Genomic DNA, 24,738 nt, shown 5'->3' with positions numbered 1-24,738 from the left:
ATGATCCTGATCCCCTGTTCTCTTCCTCCTTACCAATTAACTTGGTTTTGAAGCACACAGTTGTGTGAGCAAAATTGTCAAGCAGTGCTTCCTGGTGAAAAACTAGGTGGTGTTAGCACGGTGACCATGATAGCTGGAGCTCATTACCAAATTGACTCTTTGCAGAATCAAACCTTTGAACTCAGTTCAGTGGTATCCCATCCGTCTCACTCCGTTAGGCAACTTCGAGGCAGCTCTTTTATGTCGTCTTACAACTTGTCCTATGTAAATGGCAGATGTGTTTATTTTCAAAAGCAGCAAGAAAGCCCAGTGGAACAAGAAAAAAGTTGGAAGAACAAGCCCTCAAAGAGATTTTGACACTGGTGCCAGGGGGTTTATGAAAGATAAAACAGCTCATTTTTTTATGGCTGAAGGAAAATGCCATTAAATCCCTTGTGACTAACTGCTACAGTAAACTTGCCAGAGCTATTCCAAAAACAGCATGCCATGGGATATTCAATGATTTTCAATGAAAACTAGACTTAAAAATGCAGCTCTCCTGCGTGTGGATCAAGGGGAGCTCCAGGGTGCTCAGCATATGTTTTTATATGCTCACACATGACTGTAATAATTATTGTAAACAGGGTTTGCTAGCTTTGACTTTGAAACTGCATCCACTGTATCTACTGAGTTCCTCTGTGCATGGCATAGGTAATTTTGCAGAAGGGAAATAACTTGTTATTGCCAGAGTAAATGAGAAAAATTTTGCAGGTTGCTATCTACCAGGCTAATCTATATTAAGAAGAAATAAAACGTACTCGTGGCAACTTCTACTGTAGTTAAAATGTAATGTTTGCTGAAATTCTCTACAAACTTTAGTTTTCCTTGTAACAGCAGGTGGAAATCATTGTTTGGTGACCTAGTACAGCTTTGAGCAGAAAATAGAAGAAATCTGTCAGGGTCTGCATGTTTTTACATTGTATTTCTTGGAGTTCATTTAAACTCAGGGTTCATAGTGAAAGGGAGGGGGCAGGAGAAGGCTGGAAGATCTGATCACTGAGTGTGGGAGGCCAATTTTCAGATCAGTGTCCTGGTGCTCAGGTGAGTTAGTGTAGAAACTCCAGTTCCTGTTGCTGGACATGGAACAATAGTGACGGAAGGCTTTTTGGATGCTGGAAGGGGTGGGATGGTAGTGAGGTGTTATGGCATGGAAATTAGAGTGAGAATGGGTCAGACAAGCCTATTCATAAGGCTTCCTTACCTGCATTTCACAGTCAGCCCCAGTGTTTTCTCAGGCAGGGACTGAAGGGGGCAATTTGTGAATATCTGGTATTTAACTGAGTAAAAGTCTTATGCTGAGAGAAGGTGAAGGGTGCTTGTCTTTGAGAGAGGCAGAGATGGGAAAAGCAAGCTTTTCCATGAGCTGTGTGTGACATGGCCTGGCACAGGGGGGATGGGGGAGCAGCTGGGGGGCAGCCTGCTTTGTTTCCCCACCTGTGTGAAACAAAGTCAAGCCACAGACAAATCCACGTGAAGCTCCAGTCTGTGCAAGCACCTTGGTCCAAATAGGAGGCTAAATAAGGTCATTATTTAGGCACCACTCAGTATTCCCCCTACATTCAGTACTTAGTGCGGCTGTTGCAGGATGTGCCATGGGTTAATGCACTTCTAAAACAGGTTCCCCACCTCTTGCTGCCTGCCTGCTCCTTGCAGGTTTTCAGTGGATTAGCCCACTGAGCATTAAAGTCTTGAGGATTTGGCTGGGCTGACATGCACCTCTGCTTATGTCACATGGAGCAGATCAAGAGGCCAGGCATTGTACTTTGGATGGAGTAGCAAGGTATGAGCCTCAGAGAAAATTGATGGCTTGCTGCAGAGTACAGCCTTGTGTTCATCCCTCTGTGCACTTCTGATTTTGGGAATGGGTTTGTGGTTTGATTTGGGTTTTGTTGGGGTTTTTTTATTACACCACGGAAAATGTTTTTCTGTCCAAACCAGCTGGGTCTTCAGCCACACTTAACAATTAAAAGCCCTTCTGTGCTAGGTGTTCCCTAAAAGATGGAAAATAAGATTTTTACGTTAAAATGCCAGGAAGAAAAATGGTGAGGGCATAAACTGCTGCTTTATTTTCATCAGATGCTAGTGCTTTTTGGAAAATCAGTTGTGCTCCAGCAGTCATTACCCCCCTGTGTGCTTCTCTCACCGTTTGCTCCAGCTTCTCTCTGAAAGGTGGCTGTGCAGAAAGCTTTTCCTTAGTTGTAGCTCCAGTTACACCCTGCAGGTCACTGGAGCCATCAGAGGGGACATCCTCAGCACCTAGGCTTGAGTCCTTCCTTGTTGCCCTCTCTAACCAGCTCTGCCTTTTTTTCAGGAGTATCCACATCGGGGGCTCTGGGCCCGGGGAGCACCACGGCCAGCACCACGCCGCGGGTGGCCACCAGCACCACGGGCCGCACCACCACCACGTCAGCCTCGGGCAGGAGGAACAGGAGCACCAGCACCCCGTCCCCCATGGCCGATGTCCCCGATGACATGACCACGCACCTGCCGCCTGCCTCCTCCCAGCTGCCGCCCGCCGGAGCCGAGAGCTGTGACCCCGTGGAAGCCCGTGACATCATGTGGTCGCGCACTCGGCAGGGACAGGTGGCCAAGCAGCCGTGTCCCTTGGGCTCCATAGGTGAGTCGGGGGGCAGGAGGACACAGCAGCCTGTCTCCATTTGCCTGTGGCACCTTGTCAGCGTGGAGCCGGTACTGAAGCCCTTGTGGGGCTGTGCTTGATGTGCTGAAAGAGCCTCTGCCTCCAGAAGTTGTGTGCACTGCGCCTGTTACCCTGGTTCTGCCTGTATTTGTAGCCCCTGGGCCCACTGACTGGTGTGTTGGTGGCTAAGGCTTTCCTTGTTCTGCTAAGAGAGGAAACAAGGGGAGCAAATCAACAAAACTTGTATTTTGAAACACCTGAGCTGGTGTGAGTGATTTTTCAAACTGCATCCAGTGTGATCAGTTGGGAAAGTGGGGGGGGGGGAAACAAAACCAGATCATTCAAAATGGTTTATTGCTTATTGGATTTTGCTCCTTTTCTTCTGCTCTTCCCACAATTGTTTTCTTGAAAAATGTTGCTTTTGGAAATTTTCTGTTCTGTTTGAAACACAATCGAAGTACGAATGGGTTTTGGCATATGGTTCAGTTTGCTGTGTTTTAACAAATGCAGCTTTCTAAAAATAGTTATTTTTCATGCTAGTCTTGGTGTCCAGCCCAAAAGCTTACTTGCAAAGAAGAAACCTTAATAGTGGAGGAAATTACCTGAAAATGAGGGCTTAAGGGATCTGACTTGCAGAGGACTTACTGTTAATTCTCCACTCCTGGAGAGCCATTCACACCTGTGTACATGAATACTGACTCACTCTGGATTTTGGTGAGGACAGACTGATCAAATCGATGTTAAACTATGAGGAGCATGGAAAGGCATCAGGGTGAGAATAGGTAAATAACAGTTTTGCTGTCTTTCCCAGCCCTACTTGGTAAAACTAATGCAAAAAGTATAATGTGGTTCCCATAAAGGGGAAAGGATATTCTTAACCAAAGCTGTGAAAAGGTAAAAAAAGGTGGAAAAGGAAAATGAAGGCTGGATGCAGGGAGCCCTTTCCTAAGCACAAGAGCTAAGGACTAAGGAAAAAATAATAGCCCACCTTATGGATAGGGGATGGCCATAAGCCTTTCCCATCTATAATTTCAGTGATTCATGGAGCTTGTTAAAAGCTGTGGTATATTAGCAGTAATGCATTTCTCTTTGTCTGGAAGGATCCTGAGGCATTTTGCTGTCTTTTCCAGCAGGGATTGGGCAGCTCTTCTCAAACAAAACTCTCCTCTGAAGTCCCTCTTGACAGTTGGGGGCTGACAGTAAACCCCTGCATTATATCTTGGTGTTTGTAGCATTCAAACTTTTGTTTGTTTCCACCCAAATGTTGTAATGATGATTCAGAGCCATATGATCTTCATAAAGCCACAAGGAAGATGAGGCACAGGGTCTGATCCTGAATCAGCAGCAGTGGGGCAGAGCACTCAAGGTGCTGGCTCAGTGTTTGAGATCTACTTCTGATTTCTCAGTACCTGACAGCTTTCCTGCCTGGCCTAAGGCAAAGTCCTCTGTCTGTAATGGCTGTTTGGCAAATTGGAAGTAATATTCCTGTGCAACGTCAGGGATCTTTTACGTCTTAGGGCCCCTAAGCACCAAGATGATGGGAGACTAGGACACTAAGATCACTCAGAAGTGTCCTACTCAAGACCTGAGGACTAATGAGCTCCCAGAAGCCTGTGACATGGGATGCTGGGGACAAAATGCAACTGGTAACAGCGACTTTTCTGTTACAGGTGTTGCAACTTTCCGGTGTCTTGCGCCTGATGGTATCTGGGAGCCCCAAGGACCTGATCTTAGCAACTGCTCTTCACCCTGGATCAACCACATCACTCAAAAGGTAAGGCCCTTCCCATGGCTCTGAGTCTGCCCAGTGACCTTGCTCAGCTCCCTTTTTTTATGACATGAGGAACCTAAAATTATCTTCAGTCACACATGAAGTATGAGCCATGCACAGTAGCCAGGAATTGCTTGGAGAAAGGAAGACTGTAAGTGTTTTATGGAAATGAAGGCAAAGGAGAGGAACTGGAGAGTGGAATTAAACCAGAGTGAATGACATTTGTTGTTCATGGCAAGAAAAGGAGGAAGCAGGAGGAGGAGGTGGGTGGACATACGGAAAGTACTGAGTTGTTGGAAAAGGAAACACCCTTTCATGCATCCTCAAGGATTTTTTCATGTCACGCAAGCACAGGATAAACCCCATAGTTAAGAAATCTCTTCCAAAGAAAGGCAGGCTCAATATGAAATGTTTGATGTGGCCCTGGCTTTCTTCTTTTTAACTTCTGCCCAAATTATAAAGAACTGATGGAATAGAAAACAATGCTGCAGTAATGCTTATCTTTTGACTCTTAAGTTCCTTGATGAATGTTTCCTAGCACTTCATCATTTATCAGTGTTAAAAGTGCATTAACATGTGACAATAGAAGTTCAAGACAAGCAGAGCTTATTTGGTAGCAATATGTTGAGCATTTTTGTTATTAATGCACAATGGTGCTTTCAGCTGATTTCATTACAAACAGAGACCAGATGTGTGTTTATGCCGCAGAGTCTATGGGCTGAATCTTTATTACAGCAATTTGTGGGGATTTATTCACTCCCTTAGCCAGGGCGAGTGAGTCCTGGCGTTGCAAGTGACCTGTGCTGCTGCACAGTAGTGACATGGCAGTCCCAAAGGGCCACTGATCAGTGAGATGGGGTCACCCCACAGACAAGACTCTTCAACACTCCCCTCTCTGCCCCCCATCTTGACTGAGACCTAGCAACCTGTGAATCACTAACACTGATCATCCCTATCTCTCTTCATCTGTGCTTATCCCCGTGACTCCACAAAGCAAGGGAAAACCTCAATTAATGTGGGGCTGCTGTGACATGGCACAGCCACTACAAAGCCCGTGGTCCTTCTGTCCCTCTCCTGCCATACACCCAGTGAGCTGATGAACACAGACTGCCTTTGCTGGCATTAGCAGCTGTGTGCAGCTCTTGTTTTATGACCTACGTACTTACCCTGGAGGGGTTAATATTACTTACTCCAGCCATAATTCACCCAGGCAGCTGGGAGACCTCTTGCTGCTCGGTGAAGATGACTAGGCCGTTAGCCATTAGCAGAGGGAAATAATAGCCTGCACTGATGAAATCTCCATCAAGGTTAGGCTTATTTTATTTGAAACCCTAGCTATCATTTGCGTAACAAATGAGCCCCATTTAATTTGTTACGCGCTTTCAAAGCAGGCTAAAATTGAACAGGCAGGTTTTCAGAAATGCCTGGCAGGTTACAAGTGGGACTAGAATTTTTTTTTTTTCCTGAAAGACTTTAGTTATGTTCAGCTTTGAATACTTTCTACAAGTCGGTAGGAAGACTCAGGGAATCTATCAAATTAGCCTGGATCTAAGCTTTTTGCCTCAGTGGGAATTCACTGGGATATTGGGATATGTGACCCAAGAGGGGAAAGCCCTGCCAGGCTTGCCTAGGGGTTTTTGTTGGGGATTGCATTCACTGAATCATTTAGATTGGAAAAGACCTCTAAGATCATTGAGTCCAGCCAGTCACCCAGCACTGCCATGTCCAGCACTAATCCATGTCCCTAAGTGCCATGTCTACATGTCTTTAGTTGCCTACCCATTTTCCAGAGGCCACAAGCTCTTTTTTTAATTCCAGCCAAAGCTTTCTGTTCAGCCAGGTCAGTCTTATTCCCCACCAGCTCATCTTTTGGCACATGGGTAAGCCCTGCCTTTAAGATTCAGTAGGATCCTTACAGTAAATACAGTTTTAAATTACTTATGAAATAACCAATAACTGTTTGGTTTCCCTGCCCAAGCAAGAGGCTTGAAAGTGATCACTGCATTTAAAGATGGAGACTGATTATCCATAAATCAAGCACTGGTTTCTAACATCCCTGCTGTGGATAGGATGTTTCCCAAAGCTTGCAGATTTGCTCCAGCACCTCTCTGAAGATGAAAAAGGAGCCTTCCTCCTCTAAGTCAAGCCATCTTCTCCTCTTGCTGCAATGGGGGCAGCTAGAGGAAGCAGTAAGCCAGCTGTGCTGTGAGGTCAGGGGTGGTTTCACCCTGCAGCTCAGCTCTCCTGGGTCACCCAGCCCACTGCATCTGCAGCACAGCTGAGAAAATGGGTAGAAAATACTTTTTTGTCAGCCAGGGTTCATACCTGCTCAGTATGAACTTCATTCCTAACCTGCTTTGTGTCCCAAAAATCTCCTGTCACATGCTGGATCCAAACTGCTCAGGAAGAATGGTGATGAGTCCCCTGGTGGGATTTCAGCCAAGCCAGAAAGGATGGTAGGGAAATGCTGTGCTTGCTTTCATATCTCTGGAGTGAAGTAAGAGTTATTACTTACTACTTCTCTTTCTCCTGCTGTGCTGAGACTGTAGATTGGGTGTTTGCCTGCTTGCATCATGGTATTAGGTTTTACAGCCGTTTCCTAGCTTCCATTAGAGTTATTGTGCTTGATGGAAGATCAGAACAAATGTTCTCTTCAGCAATTCATTGGCCTCCTGACATTTACTTTAACTTTATTGTTGGTGCCTACCATGCCCTCCTAACGGAGCGGGAGAATAAACTTGCCAGGGCGATTGAATTATGCACTGCTACCTGGGTTATTTCTAGAGTCAAGCAGCAACAGGGAGCAAAGAGGTCAGCTTTGCATACGTTGCATCATCTGATCATGAGGTCATGTGTTCAGTCTCAGCCTGTTTGTTTTGCCTCTTGCTTTCATCAGTGCCATCCTTAGTGCAGCATGTGACTTGCCTGGAGACATCTCTTCCTCGCTGCAGCTTTCAGTTGTGGGTGCTGCCTGGAGGACAGGCGCTGCTATGTTCAGCCTCAAGCCTCAAGAAGAGAGGAGGCCTCTTTTGTAGCAGAACAGGATTTTTATGTTTCGCAAATGCACAAAAACCCTTGATCTGCAAATCTAAAGCATGTGCCCCCCATGCCCTCCTGAGTGGCCTGAATCGTGTACTCCCAAAGAGCAGGTGAGCCCTAGGCTTTGTAGCACCTTCCTCAGGTCTTGTAGATCTGCTTGTGTGTGTGTTACAGGGAGAGTGAGGTTTTGTGCAGCACATCACCACATCATCATGTCCAGGTCTGAGGGTGCAGTGACAGCCCTGATGGCACCATGGTGAAATCCTCCATTGAAGTTGCTTTTGGCAGTGTGTTTTCAGAGCACCATCATGTAATGGATGGAGCAGATGCCACAGAGGGTAGATTATTAAAGTGCCATTAAATGCAGTTTAACTTGTTTGAATCCCATAATTTCAAAGCCACTTTTTCAATGTTCCCTAGATCTGCTGTACTAAATAGAGAGCAGTTGGTCTCTTCTCCCAGGCAGCAGGGAAAAAAAGAAGACATAGTCTAAAGTGCCAGGGGAGGTTTAGGTTTTCACATTAGGAGACATTCCTTCATAGAAAGGGTGACTGGGCAATGGAATGTGCTGCCCAGGGAGGTGGTGGAGTCACCATTTCTGGAGGTATTTAAGAAAGGCTGGATGTGGCACTCAGTGCCATAGTCTAGCTGACATTTTAGTCATAGGTTGGACTTGGTAATCTTAAAGGCCTTTTCTAACCTAAATGATTCTGTGATTCAAAGAAAATCCCAAAAGGACAGTAGATATGCTCTGACTCTTTTGTGTGAACGCACACATATATATTGAAATTTCTGCCAGGGAAGGAAAAATGCCATGAAGGTTTTTCAGTATCAAATGTTAGCCCACAGCCCCTCTTACAGCCTTGCTACCTGACTACTGCCAGCTCATGGTGCCTGGTGAAACCTGTCTGATGTTTGTTCCTCCAGAAAACAGCATCAACTCCATGGTCAGTTCAGCTGACCAGTCCATCTGTACATTACTGTTTTTAAAAATCCTAGTTCGGTCTTTCATGCCATTTTTTTTCTTTTTTGTATCAGTTAGCCTCAAGCTGCAGGAAAATATTTTTGCAGTTACGACTACTAGTGTTTTAGCTCGTTTGCTCCCCTCTCAGCATCTTTTTTATTTCTTCTGAATTTTCTGCCCTAAATACTATTTTTTTTCTTTTTGCAATTTCTCTCATTTTTGTTCTGCTGTCCTCTTCTGCAGTTGGTTTCCTCTGAGAAAGGTAGGGCTGAAACAGCAAGCACTTCTGCAGAAAGTTCTTTCTTTGTCTTTTCCAAACAAAACTCCCTGCTTCTGTTTGTTGCCATGTATGAAACAGGCAGGAGTACATGCCCTCTCCAAAAATTATTATTTCACAGTCGTTTCACTCATAAGAAGGTACAAGGTAGCGGCAGAAACTTCGAAAATATTAAGAAAGTGTTGCACAAAAGGATTTCAGGTGGGCCAATGATCATTTGTAAATCTGGCCTGCATTGTGCCATTACACTGAAATGGAAGAGGGGAGCAATTTTTTTGGCATAGCTATAAAACTATGTTTTGCATGTTGACATTGCTGGCAAGAAACATTTTTTTACTCCTTCAAGTTATCATTCCAAGACTGGTTTTAATCAATTTGTTAAAGAAAAAAAAAACCAACAAAAACCAGAAACCAAAAATTCAGTTTGAACAGAATGTTTTCTTTTATCCCAGAATCCTTTTTAGTTTTTTTATTTAATATTTTCATAATCAAGGTAGAAAATGTTAAAAAGTAGTCTTGTATCGGGGAGAGAATTATTATTTTAAATTCCCTTTATTGTTCTTGAGCCTCCCAGAAGAAAGGTCAGTTGCTTACACATTTTTTCCCTATTTCTTATTTGCCTCTCAATATCAGCTTGAGCTGTGGAAAACCTCCAGGGCTTGCTCCTGTATTCCTATGTAACTATGTCAGTGTTTGGGTTAAAGAGTATTGCATGTTTTGGAAGAAATAACACAAAGAGCTCATCTTAATGCAGCAATAATGAAGAGAAAGATGCAGAGAAGTGCTTAATAGAAAGGAAGTGAGTTAGTAATGCATCCTCTTGGGTAGCAGTAAGCTTTGATGAGATTTATGTAGCATTACTCAAAAAAAGGGGCTCAGTCCTGTTGTTATAAGAGACCAGATAGATATATCTTAGTCCTGGAATATTCAGCCAGCATTTGGGACTCATAACAGAAGTTGGGTTTGAGAGCAGCGCATAGGAGACTCTTCCGTTTCAGAGGAAAAAGCTTAAAAAAATTGGGGAATTTGTCATTAGCATGTCACACAGCCATCATTTTGGACACCCCTCTCATGCCCACAGCCAGAGTGGGAAGAGTGTCTCAGCACTGCCCTGGTGACATGTAGCTGCATATTCTGTGTGACTGTGTAGAGGTGTGGAATTGTCAGTGCTAGGATGACAATTCATTTCCTCTCAGCCAAAAAATGTTCTCCCAAGGGAATGGCACATCTGTGTTTGCAGGAAACCTGGGTGTGTGAGATAAGTTTGGGTAAATACTTTGGTGTCCCAGGAGTTCACAGACTTTGAGCTTTGTTCTATCCTTTTCTTGGGCATTTCTTCCATTGCTGCCAATTTTCTGTGTTGTTTATTTGGTCAAATTAGAATTCCTCAGATTTGCAGTTTTTAGGGACAGTCCAAGAGAAAAGGAAAAGAGTTAATTAGTGACCAGCCTGCATCACTTTTGTAGACAGATAGGAGCAACAGCAGCCTGCAGGGAAAGAAAACTTTTGTGTTTGCCTCTGTCACAACTGAGCAATTTTGTATGAGTGTGGCAGTTTGCATAGGTGTGTGGCCCAAGGGAAAATGTGAGCATCAAATATTGGGTAGTGGGGTTTTTGGGTTTTTTCTCATGTATCTGTCAAAAAAACCTTGAATTCCTGCAGTTTTTTGCAAAGCTTACACAAACACAATGTGTCATGAAACATGCTAAGCTCCAGTGATGAGCTGCAGGAAAATGTTGAAGTTGCTTGCTTTATGTAAAGGGATTGATGCAGTTATTCTCTAAAGTTCTGGGAGCCAACAGCAGAGGTCAAAATTCAGCCTCTGTGCTGATGTGTGGCTTCCTTCAGCTGCTTAGGAGAGCAGGCAGCTGCAAGAATAGGATCTGGTTTCTATGGCATTAGTCTTCTGTGTAACAAGAAAGAAATAATTCAATTTTTGAATATATCTTATCATTGCTCTAATGGGAAGAACAACACATTATCTCCTTTATTTATCTTCTCTATATCATCATATGCTTTAATTCTCTGAAGATGAGCAAATGAACATCTTGAGTTAGATTTCATTAAATCAGATGGGCTTTTGCTGTCAAATTGATGGAAGTAAGTTATTCATTTATAACTCAGCTAATTGATTTACAGAGAGGTAGAAGCTCAGACTATAATCTTTGCATAGAATCTTGCTTTTATAATAAGCACCAGAAAGTGAGGGAACAAGAGAAATATCTGATTTCTAGCTGTTGGTAGATAAGACAATTGAAAATTCATATGAAGAACCCAGCAGAGTTTGCCATTGAGCCTGACAAGAAGTAGGAGCTTCTTTTATGTGTCATCCTGTATAATTTCTCTTTGTCCCAGACATATTTCACGTGGATATGCATTCCACATCACAGACTAGTGCATAATGAATAAAAAAACCAGCAACCTGCAATGGTATTTTTGTAGTGGGCTGCTCATGAAAAGGATGTGGAGCCAGCTGCCCTGTCCCAAATCCCCATGGCGTAGAAGAGGAAAGGAGTACTAGACAGGGAGAGCAAAACAGAGCAAATAGGGAAAAGCCACAAGGAAAAGCTGGGAGTTTCCCGAATAATTACACAGTGAGTTTCCCTGCAGGTGATTTGTGAGTTTTGTGACTCAACTGGATGATAACAAGTCTTTTAGTAGAAGATTCAGCTGAACAACCTGCTGGTTTTTCCCTTCCAGTGGGCCTCTGGTTGAGTCTTTTGCTTTAGAGTTAGGATGCATTTGCTTGTGCTGAGAGTCACTCGTCTCATGATTGGTGGCTAGTGTGGCAAGGAGCACATTTCCTGTGTGCATATGCTAAGTGGTAAATCAGCACCAGATTATTAAATCAATAAGATGAGAACTGTGAACTTTTTTCTCTGGGTTTTCTGGGTTATGTAATCTATTTTTGTTCCTTTTACAAGGAACTCTTTCATGCAGGAGTTGTAACAAAAATCACCTCTTTGCTATCACATAAGCTTCTAGAATCAGAAACAGTTTTTTCTTGACAGGAGAGGCTGCTTACATGGTTTGCTTTTTTTCAAGTGGCATAGTAAGCCAATGGGACTAGCTAATTAAAGCCCTCCTTAGCATGGAAATCCCATGGAAAACAATGCCAAGTCAGAAGAAACGGTCGAAGCCAGCATGGTTGACTGGAAAAACCACTCCCGTTTAAAACCATATTCAAAAAAGCAATTAATGATCAAACCACGAAGATGCTTGCAGTAGCTGACTTACTGGGAAATTCTTCTATTCCTCCTTCCTTCTTCTTCATCTGTTTTGTTCTTCTTCTGGAGGGGAGTTGACTTGTTTAACACTGTGGGGTTGGAAGGCACTAGAGTGCCATCACAGTGGCAGCTGGGGACAACCTTTGCCTGCACTTTCTGCCCTGCAGATGAAGTCGGGGGAGATGGCTGCCAACATCGCCCGGGAGCTGGCAGAGCACACCAGGAACCACCTGTATGCTGGTGACATCGCCTACTCCGTGTCTGCCATGGTGCAGCTGGTGAACCTGCTGGACGTGCAGCTCCGCAACCTCACTCCCGGTGGGAAGGACAGCGCCGCGCGCAGCTTGAACAAGGTAAGATGTTCATTTACACCAGAGGTACGTTTACCAAAATGCCATCATATTTACACTGAAGGTTTCAGGCTGCTTTGGTACTAGAGGGCCTTTTTTAGTGATAGCTCATGACTTAGCCCAGAAGCACATTAACTGCCCTGTCACAGTGTGGTTTCTGTGCCCCTGGTTTAAGAATTATTAGTCCTTTTGTCATTTCCAGAAGTGAGTGGAATTGTTACATAGCACTAAAGGTGCTAGGAGTTGCCAGTTGTGGGAGAAAATATGAGCTGTGGACTCCGTAAGAATGCAGTTGAAGCTGAAAGCTTACTTAGTGAAAGGCCCTCTTCATCACTGAATCTCATGTAAACACAGGGGGTAGGACTTATCTAGGACTCTAATGGTGTCCTGTATGGGCCTGGGTGTCAGGACAAAGTTCAGCTGGACCCTGTGACAATGAGCACATGGTTATATTGGCCACCCAATTAAAATAAGACACAGAATTTTGTTCCCAGCTGCATATTGGGCTCTGACAGTTCTGACATTCATGTAAGCATGAACAGAATTTGGTCCTGAGATTATATAGGGAATAAATGATCCCAGCTAAACCTGAAATTTCTTTGGTAACTTATGAAGAGAAATGCTTTTCAGAGAAGTAACATTATCTTTTTTCTTGTAAGTTATTATTGTAGGCTGATGCTGTTTTAAATGCAAAGGGCTTAGGGATTGTTTGAGATTTCAGTCGCATGGGAGCTGAACTCCTGCATCTCATGTGCTTTGCATGTGCTGTGAATTGGGTTATCCCGATGCTTTTAGTTAGTGCTGCTTCCAGCCATTTTATAACCATGTAGGTAATAATTGTATTAACTGTTACATCAGCATAACATTATTTGTTATAATCATACCATGGTTCTCTGTTGAAATGATGGTGGTGTCTGACAATATCAGGTAAAACCAGCAATTAATGTCACCTACTAACGGGTATCATGGTTGTAGTCTGCTTGCTCTTCTGAATATGTCCCAGTCACACCCAACACTTTGTCAATCCATCTTTGCAAGCACATATTTTTCATCTTTTTATATTTCACCTTATGATACTTGTTTCAGTTCCATGAAATGAGGTTGTATCATGGGGACAGGTATGAGTTACTGAAGGGAGGGGAAGACTGGACAAAGGCAGAGCTCCTCAGCTCAGCTGTCACTCCTGGGGTCCCCACTGTCAATTTCCTCCCTCTGCCATCAGCTTTGCACAAGCAACTCATACAAATCAATTGCATTCCACATTAAAATTCTGGACCACGTGAAGTCCTGCAAAACAGCGATGCGAGTCAGTGATCCAAATGACAGGCTCAGTAATTTACTTGCTCTCATTCCCCACTTAATTCTTTAGAAGAGCAACTGCTCTGTGTTCATTTAAGAATGCATGAATTCAACTTGGAAGTAGTATTGGGCAAACAAAAGGCAGCAGAGTTACTGCTCCATTTTCCCCTTCACTGATCAAGAGTATTTAAAAAAAAAAAAAAAGGAAAAAAGTAATTTGCAAAGAGTTTTGTTTAGAGCTGTTTAGTCAGAAAGAAGAACTAAAGTAAGCACTAGCCATTAAATATTCTTTTAATCATTAAAGGAAATGTGCTGGGGATCTGAAAGTAATCACCTGTGCTGTTTTGTACTGGTGGGGTTTTTTTACAAGCTGATGTACAATGAATTGAAATAAACTAGCATAATCAGAATTTTTAAAAGCCATCATCTTTCAGGGAGCTACTTTTCTGTCACTAAAAGCTTTATGCTTTCCACTGGATAAGGCTTAATTAAGGTAATAATTGTTCCATTTCAGATTGGGAAGACCCCCAAGTGGATAGCTCTGTAATTTTCAGCAAGGCTTTCGTTGATCTCCATTTGTTTCTGTAAAATCTTCATACTGGCCAGATTTACCCAGAGGAAGATTTCTACCGTTACAGATTGATGAATTAGAAATTGAAATAAGATATTGCATGATACCTGGGTGTATTTTGTTTATTTCAGAGCCTCAAAACTCTCAAGGACAAACTTGGCTCTCAGCTGTACTAATGGGATTGCACTGCTGTGTGTTGAGAGCACAAGTTGCCCTGAATCTCAGTTGATGTGCAATTTCCAACCAGGCACATCAGCAAAATCAAACCCAGCCAAGCCAGTGGCTCTGAGCAGCCTGGTTTTGTGAGCTTTCATTGCAGTGATGCAGAGCTCACCAATTCCAGCTCACTGCTGCAGACTGCCTGCAAAGTCCCACGTCTGAAGGGATGGGTCCCTACAGGTGCAGGCTGTATCAGGATGCAGTCCTGCACATGTCTTGCTCCCTGGGGTTGGTCCTGCTCATCTGAAGCTTGGTTATGTTTCACTGTGGCATCAGCACTGTCTGACTGCAGAGCCCACACTCCTCTTATGCAAATAGCCACCAGCCTCATCCTTTGCAGCCTTGTTTGACGTGGAAATGTCATGTGTGATCTCCAAGCTGTAAGGAAAACATCATCTCTTGAGTATCTCTACTAGACTTCAGTGTCTTCTACCATTTAACAGCTGCTCTTGCAAAGTTGTCGCTCTGTGCTTTACTTCACTGAAAAAGGACTAACCCACGTTTCTGGAACCAGTTCTTCCAGTTTTCCACTGCTGCCTAACTCACACTCCTTTAGTTTGGTTGGTTTTTCAGGACCTGTTTAAGAGAGAAATGAGGGGTTTTTTTCACAGGCATTTTCTTGAATTTTTTTCCCTTGTTCTGTCACTAACTTGTTTTTTCTATTCCGTCTTTAATCTGCTCTCTTTATGGACTCAGCTTCAGAAAAGGGAGCGCTCTTGCAGGGCCTATGTCCAGGTATTTCTTGTGTTTTTAATACACGTGTCCAGTTGTTTGACTGAGTGACTGTGAAGTGGGTCTTGTCTCCGTGAATAATATGATTATTACCACCTTTGTGGCAGCAAGTTCTAAGGTTAAGGTTACAGGATAATAATGTCATTTTTTACCTCACTCCACCTGCCCCATTGCTTTCAGACTTGACAAAAATTTGGGACAAAATCTCTGAACCAGAAAGTGGAAAAAAGCACACGAGAGATCTGACAAGACTCATCCAGCTGTCTGAATGAGCAGGACAGTATAGAGCTGTTCAAGTACAGAATGCAAAACTGCTGCTCACAGAGGTGTCTCCAGACCAGCTGGATTTTGCTTACACCATGTCATTCATGCTACTGCCACCTGCATTTCCTTAGTTTTCCTTCTTTCCCTTTTACACTTTCAAATTCAGAAACAATTCAAAATTGCAGCACTTGGCGTGAGGGAGGAGGTAGGATCATAATGAAATGCAGAGTGTCTCACAGAAGGATGTAGGAAGGAGGAAAGTGCTGCAAACAATGTATAAGATAATGAACATAACATCCCATGGAGTTCACCCAGGTCTGGCCTGACTTTTATAGGCTTACATTGTGTTTTTATGTGAACAAAGTAAAGCCCCAGCATTCTGGAAAGATCTGCTTGTGGGCTTTTTGAGAGTGGGACCTTGGGTTATCTTATTAATCCTGTCACCTTGCCTTATAGCATTTGCTCCAATATTTTTTATATAAAACTGTTTGTATACTATGGGTGAGTTAGTAGCACTTAAAGAAATGTGAATGTTTTACCTTCTGATCTCTGTCTTGTGCTTGTGAATGTTGATATTGTTCTTATGAGTGATTGATCATTATTTATATGTCTATGTGTAACATGCAGAAATGAACTCTGTGTTTCTGGAGGGGTCTGACTATACCTGCATTTTCCTGCAAAATTCAACTTCCTACAGTCGATGCTGACTTTATTTTGTGAGCATATATTTTGTTTAGCAAATGGGATTAGATGGTCTAGATTTCTAGGGCGTTAGAAATAAAACAGTACCCCTCTGTGCTGGTAGGCTGTTTGTCTTCCCTTTGGAAGATGTCATGGGAGAAAGTCACCTTTCCCCTTCCGTGTACATTAATGGATAAAGATGAGTTATGGTGTTATGCGTGCCTTTTTTGGGATCCCAGAGAAAACAACTAGCAGGCATTTGAGGGAATTTAAGAAAGTTTGCAGTGCAATGCTTGCTCCCAAACTAGCTACCTTGTGTACTGCTACCAGTGGTGGGACTGGTTAGACTCTGGGCTGCACAATCCTGTTGGAACACTGGGTGCTACCTGGGCCATAGTTTTCTTTGCACTGGCTGCAGAGGCATTTTCCACAGGGTCGATGGACGCTCCTGCTCTTTTCTCTTTTTTCAGACAGTAGCGATTGCTGTGTTTAATATACCCTACAGAAAGCTTAGTCTTGATAGAATAAAGCCTGAATACTCTGCAAAAACTTCAGCTTATCCTTAATTTCAAGGACTCCTTCACTTGCACTTGGAGAAGCTGCTTGCATGTTTAAATATTAATCACGCACCTACTTCTTTAGTAAAGGAAAACTGATGAAAGCTCATTGCTTAAGCTGTTAAGTAAGGATATGGACAAATCTGGTACATATATTGAAGAGGACAGTCCTGTAAAAAAAGGCTTGAAGAATGAATTAGATGGCCTAATTGAACCTTTCCAGCTCTGCTTTGTACTATATGGAGGTAAAGTAATGTATCTGGACATATTTTCATACAGTATGCTTCCATTTGGAAAATTGTGTGGCTAAAGTCATCAAAAAATCTAGTGAGGGAGAGGTTGTCTGTACTAGCAATTAGATGTTACTGCAGACATGCCTGTTACAGCCTACTCATCCTTTACCAGGCAGTGAAATGTCTGGGCTGGCCGAAGGAATTCAGCAGAGATTTTTCAACAGATCTAAAGTGGTGACACCCTGGACTTTGTAAAGTCAATGGAGGATGGGAAGTCACTGGGACATATGGCACTGATGGCAGAGAAATAGAGTATTCAACTTTGCTGACATGATCTCCACATACTGATCCCATTACTGTGAAGAGCATCCCTGGCTGAATTTGGCTCACAGGGCTGGAAGTGTACCTTCAATTCCGTACTCCCTAGATAAAGGAAAGTGCAGTATGAAGTTTATGCGGGAGATGTCCAGTGGGTTTGTTTTGGAAGGAGGAGGGTGGTGACCTGTGAAGATAATTGCTAAAATCAGTCTTACTGTTTTCTTTGGACTAACAAATTTAAGTAGCCATGGTAGAGACCCTGTAGCGATTGCTGTATAAAGTCCTCTTAAGCCCAAAATAAATTACTATAAATGAATACATAGAATGGGAGGAGAAATTTTGTAAGCTATTCAAACATAAGACTGAGAATGCATCATCAGATTATCACCTCATCTCTTTGGGCACCTTTAAAACAAATACGGATTTAATTTGTTCAGTTTCACAGTATTTGTTGAGTTAAAAGCTCAGGGATTTTATTTGCTGGAGATAGAGGTCACAAATGCTGCTTCGTTAGTTTCAAATGTGGTAAATGATCTTTTTTTGTCTCAGCAATCAGCAAGAACCAACCCAGCAGGTGACATGAGGAATTCATAATAATATAATGACAGGACAGTTGCTGGAAGATTTTTCAGTCATGCTGATATTTAAGAAACAGCTATGTGGGTTTTAATTTGTGATACTAATTAATAGTCAGCTTAGGCTGAGCTGACCAATGTGACAGTGGCCTCAGAAAGGTGCTCTGTTAGCAAAGAGTGTCTCCTTTTGGGGAGCAGAGATCCACATCTCCTATGCCCACCTTTCTGCAGTTCTTAAGCTCTATTTTAAAAAAGGGATGGAAAAGTCATCATGTGGGAGAATGAGTCACGATGGATGACGCATTTGATTAGCATAGCTTAGTTTGGTGACTGGTGTGTGATGTAAGCTGGTATGAATTTTCTTGTAATTTTTTCAGAATTTATGTTTGTTCATTATCCAAAAGTTTTTCTCCTGAAACTGAAGCACCAGAGTTGTAGAAAACAGAAATCGCTTGTCTTTTGGGGATTGTGAAACTGGGTTTGGTGTCACAGATTTCTTCCATGCCCCTCACCAAATGTCATATGCTCAATATTTCTCAGCTCTCTAGCTTAAAATGCCATGGATGCAATTCTCCTGTTCTCTGGGAATGGAGGTGGGGTAGTAAAGAAAAAAAAGAAAAAAACTAAGTACTCACATAATGTAGTGAGTGAGGCTGTATTAAAATAGAAAACTAAAACATGGGAAAAAAACTGGAGAATTTTGCTGATTTAGTAGCTGGAAACACAAACTTTATTAAAGGTTCATACCACACCTGTGCTTGCAGTCTTTTTATCACATACATGCATCTCATTGCAAAATCTGAGCTCACCTCCCTGCTTCACTTGGATTTGTGGGCTGCAGCTCTGGGGCATCAGGAGGCCAATGAATTTCCCTGCAGTACCAACCAGAGGCCTTTTCCCATGTGAAATTGCATGCTGCGTTTGGGATGAGGATCTTGGAAGACAAAAACGTCACAGTGTTCCCATTCTTTTGGTTTATTTTATGAAGTCATTATCAGTGGTTTTAAAGCTGGAGGGTGGTGAATACAATAGTGTGAATAGCAGCTTTGTGGGAAGGGTGGAAGGAGGCAGCAGAGGGTTGCTTTTGCAGTATCTTCCTTGCCTTATGGAGTTTGCTGCTCTTGGTTCCTGACAGCCTCTGAGCTGCCCTGTAAATCAGCTTGCCCTGTTTTGTGGTTCTGCACTGGTCTGGATAGCAAATGGCAAAGATTATGGAGGTGCCACCTGCTCCGTGGTAATTACAGGAGCTTCTGGACTCAGGTGTCATCAGAGCCACACATGAAGCTGGTGATGAGATGCTGGCAAGCTCCTGGTAGCAGACAGTGGCAGGTGGTTGCAGAGTTGTCCTGGTTCTCCTGGAAGTTTTCTGAGTACTTCTTGCTTGAAACATGGTCTCTTTGAATTGCTGCACTAAGCAAAAATGAAAGGCTTTCCTCAGAGGATTCAAGGCATTAAGTTTAGAGCTGAGCAGAAGAGACTTTTTTTTGCTTTGCTAACCTAGTAGTTCTCATCAGATAAAAGATGCATCTGGGACCTAGCCAGTACTATTTAAAGTGGATTAATTCTGTTTGTCCCACTTCTCTCTTGCTTGCATGATTGGTCCCAACTTCCATGAAGACTAAACTGAAGAAACTTGTAGCTTTGAGAGCACAAATTGAATTATGCCATGTTTGCTTGTGTTCTTGTTGTGCCTGTGACAAGAAGGACTCTAACCTCCATTTATATAAAAAGAGGCAAATTAATGAAGGTTTTCAAGTTCCTTGTTTGGTCACTTAATTGGCTGTATGACAAAGAGCTCTGCAGTGTGTGTCAAACAACTCTGAGAGTTCTCTGATGATTTGTGCATTGCTTGACTCCTGATGCTATTCTGCTCAGCCTGTCATGCGAGGTATCGTTGTTAAAGTGGCTGGAATAAATTGGCTAGCAGTGAGCATACAATGTTGTATATTAACTATAGCTACAGGGAGTACTTTCAGCTGCGTTTTCAAGAGATCGAGATGTTTGCCCATCAGCATCAAAGTGCCTAAAACTTTCATTTAATATGATTAAAAGGGCATCTGAAAGAAGTGTGACTCGCAGTGAGGTTCTGTGGTTTGGTAGTCCTTTGTTAAAACTCTGTGAACTTAATATACTTCACAGCTTGAGAAACCTGCACTTGATTTGTGTCAGCAAGAGTGAAACTCGAAATCCTCACCCTGCATGTTTCTGCTGCAGTGAGCCCATTGTTAGGGGAGAGGAGGATCAAAGCAGCAGCCTTGGGTTTGTCACCAGACTCCAAAATTCTTCATGTAAATGTTAAAAAGGAAGGTGACCCCATCTTCATCCACCTACAACTCAGCTACACCTCTGGTTATAGTCTCACATGACAAAACTGAGAAAAAAAAATCTAGTGCTTTCTATGTTGCTCTGTGCTTACTCTCTGCTTTGGGCTGAGTCAGTCCTGGTGTCTGGTGTCACTGGTAAAGAGTCTGAATATAAATTGCCAGAGGGGACAGCAGGAGAATTCCCTTTGATTTGAACCCTTAGAGGAAAGGATGAGTCTCACAGACTCCCCAGGAGTTTCCTTGAAGGCCGTGGATATTCTGTCAAAGAGGCATTTCTGATGTGTGGCCCATTTTCCTTTCTTGCTACAGCCTTGCTCACCTCCCCAGTGTAATTACTCCAGCAGTTGCTTGTGTAGTTTCAAATCCCAAACAGTAGGGCAGCAAATACAGATGATTCATAAATGCAGTTCTCAGCTTATTCTGCAGGGAAGATCTCGTTAGATGAAATAGATCATATGTTATTTCCTTCTTCCCAATCAATTCCTTTTATTTAAGACCAACGGATGCCTTCTGACCTTAAAATATTCTTCCTCGTATAGTAAGTAAAGCAAAACCATAACCTGTAATTTGTAACCTTGTTCTGTTTCTCATATCTCCTTTTTTTTTTTTTTTGCCTACTCCCATTAGGAGATTATTGGTAGTTCAAGGCCAAGATTGCAAACCTTGCATACCTAGTAAAAGATCATTAATTCCATAGTTAAGCATTTTGTAGATGGCCTAATTTTAATAAAGGTCAGAGCCTTTCTTCTCACTACAGTGAGTTCTCAGTGCTGCTGAAATTCAGGCCATTTCTGAGTCAGTGCAGTTCCTGTGGGCACAGCATGAGCATTTGCTGTGTAGTTGAAGAGAGACGGTTGCATGCTCTTTCTTGAGAGCCTTTGCTCTCAATCTGTGGAGCAATTTTAGAAATACCTCTGAATGGTCATGTCTTGCCTTTGCCATGAGTAGTAGGCTTTGTCTCAGTTCACCAAAACTGATACCATCTGTTGCCAATCACCACTCTGGTACTAGATGAAGGCTGGTGCTTCTGGCTTAGTTTTGAAGGCAGAAGCAAAGATCAGCAGTAGATATTCTAACGATTTATTTATTTTCAAGCACTCACTGTGGTTGAGCTCCTTTCAGTCTAAATAAGTGTTTGTCCATTTCATTGATTGCTAGAACAGTTTTGTGATGACCGTGTTGCTTTTTAGAAAGCATTAGACAGTGGCTGGGCTTCCCTGTAAGAAATTGTCTCCAGTGTGCTTACTGATGCTTTGACCAGAGACAACTTTTGATTTTGAATTAAAAGAATAAATGGCAAGGAAAAAAAGTCATCCAAGGGTGAAGAGCCTTGTCAGACAGATTTGAAGGCACTTCTCAGCTAAGAAGTGGAATTGAATGCCATCATGTAGCCAGATGAAATTTTCCTTCTTCAGGAAGCTGGAGAAATGATACAGGCATCTCTTTTTGTCCTGAAGTCCCACACAGTGGATGAATGTAATCATTTGATTGATGACCCCTGTGTAGTGGGATTGGGGTGCTGTTCATTTGCCACTCTAGAAAGACATGTCATTTCCTGAGCCAGCCCCTTTCAATGCAATAACCTTTCCAGAACCACTTGTGTACCCACAGCTATACTTTCAGCCTGGCCCTCTCCTCCAAAGGGCCTATTCTGACTGTACCAGGTACACTCAGAGTTAATGGGAGTTTCTCTTGTAGTGGTGCTTTTTCTGGCCAGAGGCAAGAATCAAACAACTTCCAGCAGAACTTGCCAGCAGAACTTGCCGTCAATTGCATTGATTGTGGCTTTAACTCAATTAGTTTGGAGGCTTGCAAATATTGATAGCTCAAGGAAAGGGTTTGTTTTAGCACTGGGTGTTTAATACGAATACAGAGCAAAACCAGCTATTCTTGGGCAAGGAGGCAAGTAAAGCTTTTTTCAAGTACCGCTGCTTTCCAGTTGGAAAAAGGGAAAAAAGAGCAATAACATTGTGATCATCGTGCTATATCAACATTTCAGTGCATCTGCTCTCTGATGGGTTTTTCATTTGCACTGTGAAGTGTGGACCTGAAAGGGTTTTGTGCTTTTTTCCTCTGCTGATTTGCCATAAAACCTCAAGCTGTTATAAAAAGTGGAGTAGCTGTGTTTGCATTTTTCAGATAAAGACAATGCATTTGTTTTGGAGCGGTATGGGGAGAGCTCAGGCAGGACCAGAACCTCAGGCCATAAGCACGGCCTGAGACTGTGCCTGTGTGATTGCACTCAGCAGACTGAGTGAGCACTGCTGTTCTCAGAAAGGGTGAGCAAATCTCTTTGGATGCATCTGTGCTGTCCAACACCTTTGGCACAGGGGTACCAAAGCACTGCTTGCTTCATGCCCCAGCTGTGATTTTAGCCTACCTATGCAAAGTCTTGTTGCTCTAGCTCCTTATATCCTAATTTTTGAAAGTGCACTGCATGAGATGTTCCTGTGAGATCAAGGAAGTGTTAGCAGTATGAGATGGGGCTTTTAAAGTTGTAAAATTCAGATGTTTTAATTAGAGATGTCATCGCAAAAGTGATACTTCAGTGCTCTGTGCCACTGTCCTCATTCTCCCAAAGCTGCTACAGGAGGTAAGACCTTGATGTAAGTTTCAAACTAAATAAAGTGTACAGTGTGTTCAGTCTCTTCTTAAGGAGATGCTCCTTTTTAAGGAAGGAAAAACTGCATATTTGAAAATTACCCAACAGAAGGATTCAGCCGATATTCCCTGTAGGACCTGCAGCTATTCACTTGCCATAAAACAGTATTTTCTCCAGCTGTAGGTTTGTTGAGATTTTTGATCTTCCATCAGGTGCTCAGCAAGAGGCCAAAATGAACAATAAAGGTTTAAAGAGGTTAAACTCTAGGAGAGCTGCTGGGTTTTTAAGGTTAGGGTTGCTGTGCTTAAGCACCATAGCACATTGCAGTCTGGTGCCAAATTTGGCAGTGAGCTGAGAACCTCTAATATCTCCTAGTCATTTCCAGTGTTGACTCCCAGTTAAAGAGAGATTTTACATTGCAGAATCTGTTTTTATCGAAGAGTGCTGTCTTGGATGTTGGTACAGTGAGAGAAAAATAAATGGATATGGTATCACTGGATATATTTACACAGTTCAAACCTCCTAAGTTTAAACTGTGTGCCACAGAGCCAGGTATTCTAACCAGACATTTCTAGAGGGAGAGAAGAGAAAAATAAATGAACAAGCAAAATTCAGTTTAATGAAATGTAGCAGCTGTCACAAAGGAAATCAATGGGATATGTACAACTGGCCTTTTAGTAATGTATAATTACTGTAAGGCTCCTAATTAGTTTCCTTTTTACAATGCATCTTTTAGTACCAATTTGTAAGTGTCGAAGAAGGAAGGTTTACATTTTGTTTCTTTTTTGTAACCTCAGGATAGAATCAAGAAACCACGAGCAAATGCCCTTATCTGGGGAAAAACCTCCCTCTGCAATTTATTAACATTTATTTGCATTGAACATACAATCTGTGGTGCTATATAACCACATAATGAAAGGCATCACAATCATGGGATTTGTCTTTTTTGTTTGGCAGGGTCTTGCTCTTCTCTCAACGTCCAATTGTAGTCACTGCTGGGGAACATGAAAGGTCCACTGTGTCTAATATTCTGTGACACAGGATGCTTGCTCTTTACAGGCTGGTAATTAGAAGGTTTGGTTTTGCATGTATAGATACCCTCACATCACAGAGAGCATCAAGCTGTGCCATGTATCTCAGGACAGAAAAATGGAAAGTCTGCCTTCTTGGCTCCCTTCTGCCACACCCTTCTTCCCTCATTTGAAGCAAGCTGTGCTTTATGAAGACTTTTCTTTGATCTGAGTTACTTTTGTTCTTCTCCTGGTGCATCTGTATGCTTGTGCTGTCTACTCATTAAGTCCAAGGCATTGGTTTGGTGCCATGCTGTGCATGGTGTTGAGGTACGTTTGGGCTCCAAGCCTCACATTTTTATTTTGCAAGAAACTCATAGTTGAGCTGCATCTGGAAGAAAGATCAGGCAGGGGAAGAAAGAAAAAACACAGCAGCAGGAGTTCTTTAGCTTGGGAAGCAAGCACAGGGTCTTCAGTGAGGTCATGCAGCATCCTTCAATAGGTGGTGGGCTCTTCACGGATAGGTATAATCTCATGTGATTTTGGGCACCTAAATGGGGCTAATCATTGGGGCAATTCCTTCTAGTTTCAGTGGGGAGAGAAACTAAAGAGTATCAGGGCTCCATGCTCAGATCTATATTAAATGTTAGGACTGAGGTGGCATGAAACTGGGTCAGAACTTTCCTACCTCCCTCTGAAAGTCCCCACCTTTATCAGGATCCCCAGGCATCTCAGGCAAAACCTATCAGGCCATCAGCTCCCAAGCACACCTATCCCATGCCCTCTGTATTTGGAAGGTTCTCTGTCAGGGCTAACCCTCCTCCAGCTGGTCACTGAGAGGCTCTCCTGAGGGTTTGGCACAGCTGTTTCTTCTGTGCTGGAGCTTCATCAGACCACAAAGTCATTGGACCAGGTGCCAAACCCACCTAAATCACAACGTCTCAGCTTGATTGTCAAGGCACAGGCCTATCCTTGTCATGTGTGCCTGCTTTCCCACAACTCCCACTCCCCTGCCCAATTTTTCCCAGTTGGCATCCCTGTCTCACGA

General features: G+C 42.9%; 1 protein-coding gene across 15 annotated transcripts in view; it reads left to right on the top strand.

Moving 5' to 3' along the window:
* The window catches only part of ADGRL3 (adhesion G protein-coupled receptor L3), a 486,265-nt gene that overhangs the window by 380,871 nt on the left and 80,656 nt on the right, over positions 1-24,738 (top strand). For all 15 annotated transcript variants that reach the window (XM_085058079.1, XM_085058071.1, XM_085058067.1 and 12 more), the window contains 4 exons: positions 2,351-2,656; positions 4,348-4,451; positions 12,123-12,308; positions 15,091-15,129. In XM_085058079.1, the coding sequence (XP_084914205.1) occupies positions 2,351-2,656; positions 4,348-4,451; positions 12,123-12,308; positions 15,091-15,129 (635 nt within the window). The remainder of the gene's footprint in view (positions 1-2,350; positions 2,657-4,347; positions 4,452-12,122; positions 12,309-15,090; positions 15,130-24,738) is intronic.

Source organism: Lichenostomus cassidix, chromosome 4, assembly GCF_008360975.1.
Source record: "Lichenostomus cassidix isolate B80296 chromosome 4, HeHo_3.0, whole genome shotgun sequence".
Lineage (NCBI taxonomy): Eukaryota > Metazoa > Chordata > Aves > Passeriformes > Meliphagidae > Lichenostomus > Lichenostomus cassidix.
Note: the sequence above shows the minus strand (reverse complement) of the source record. Positions and strands in the feature narration are given on the sequence as shown.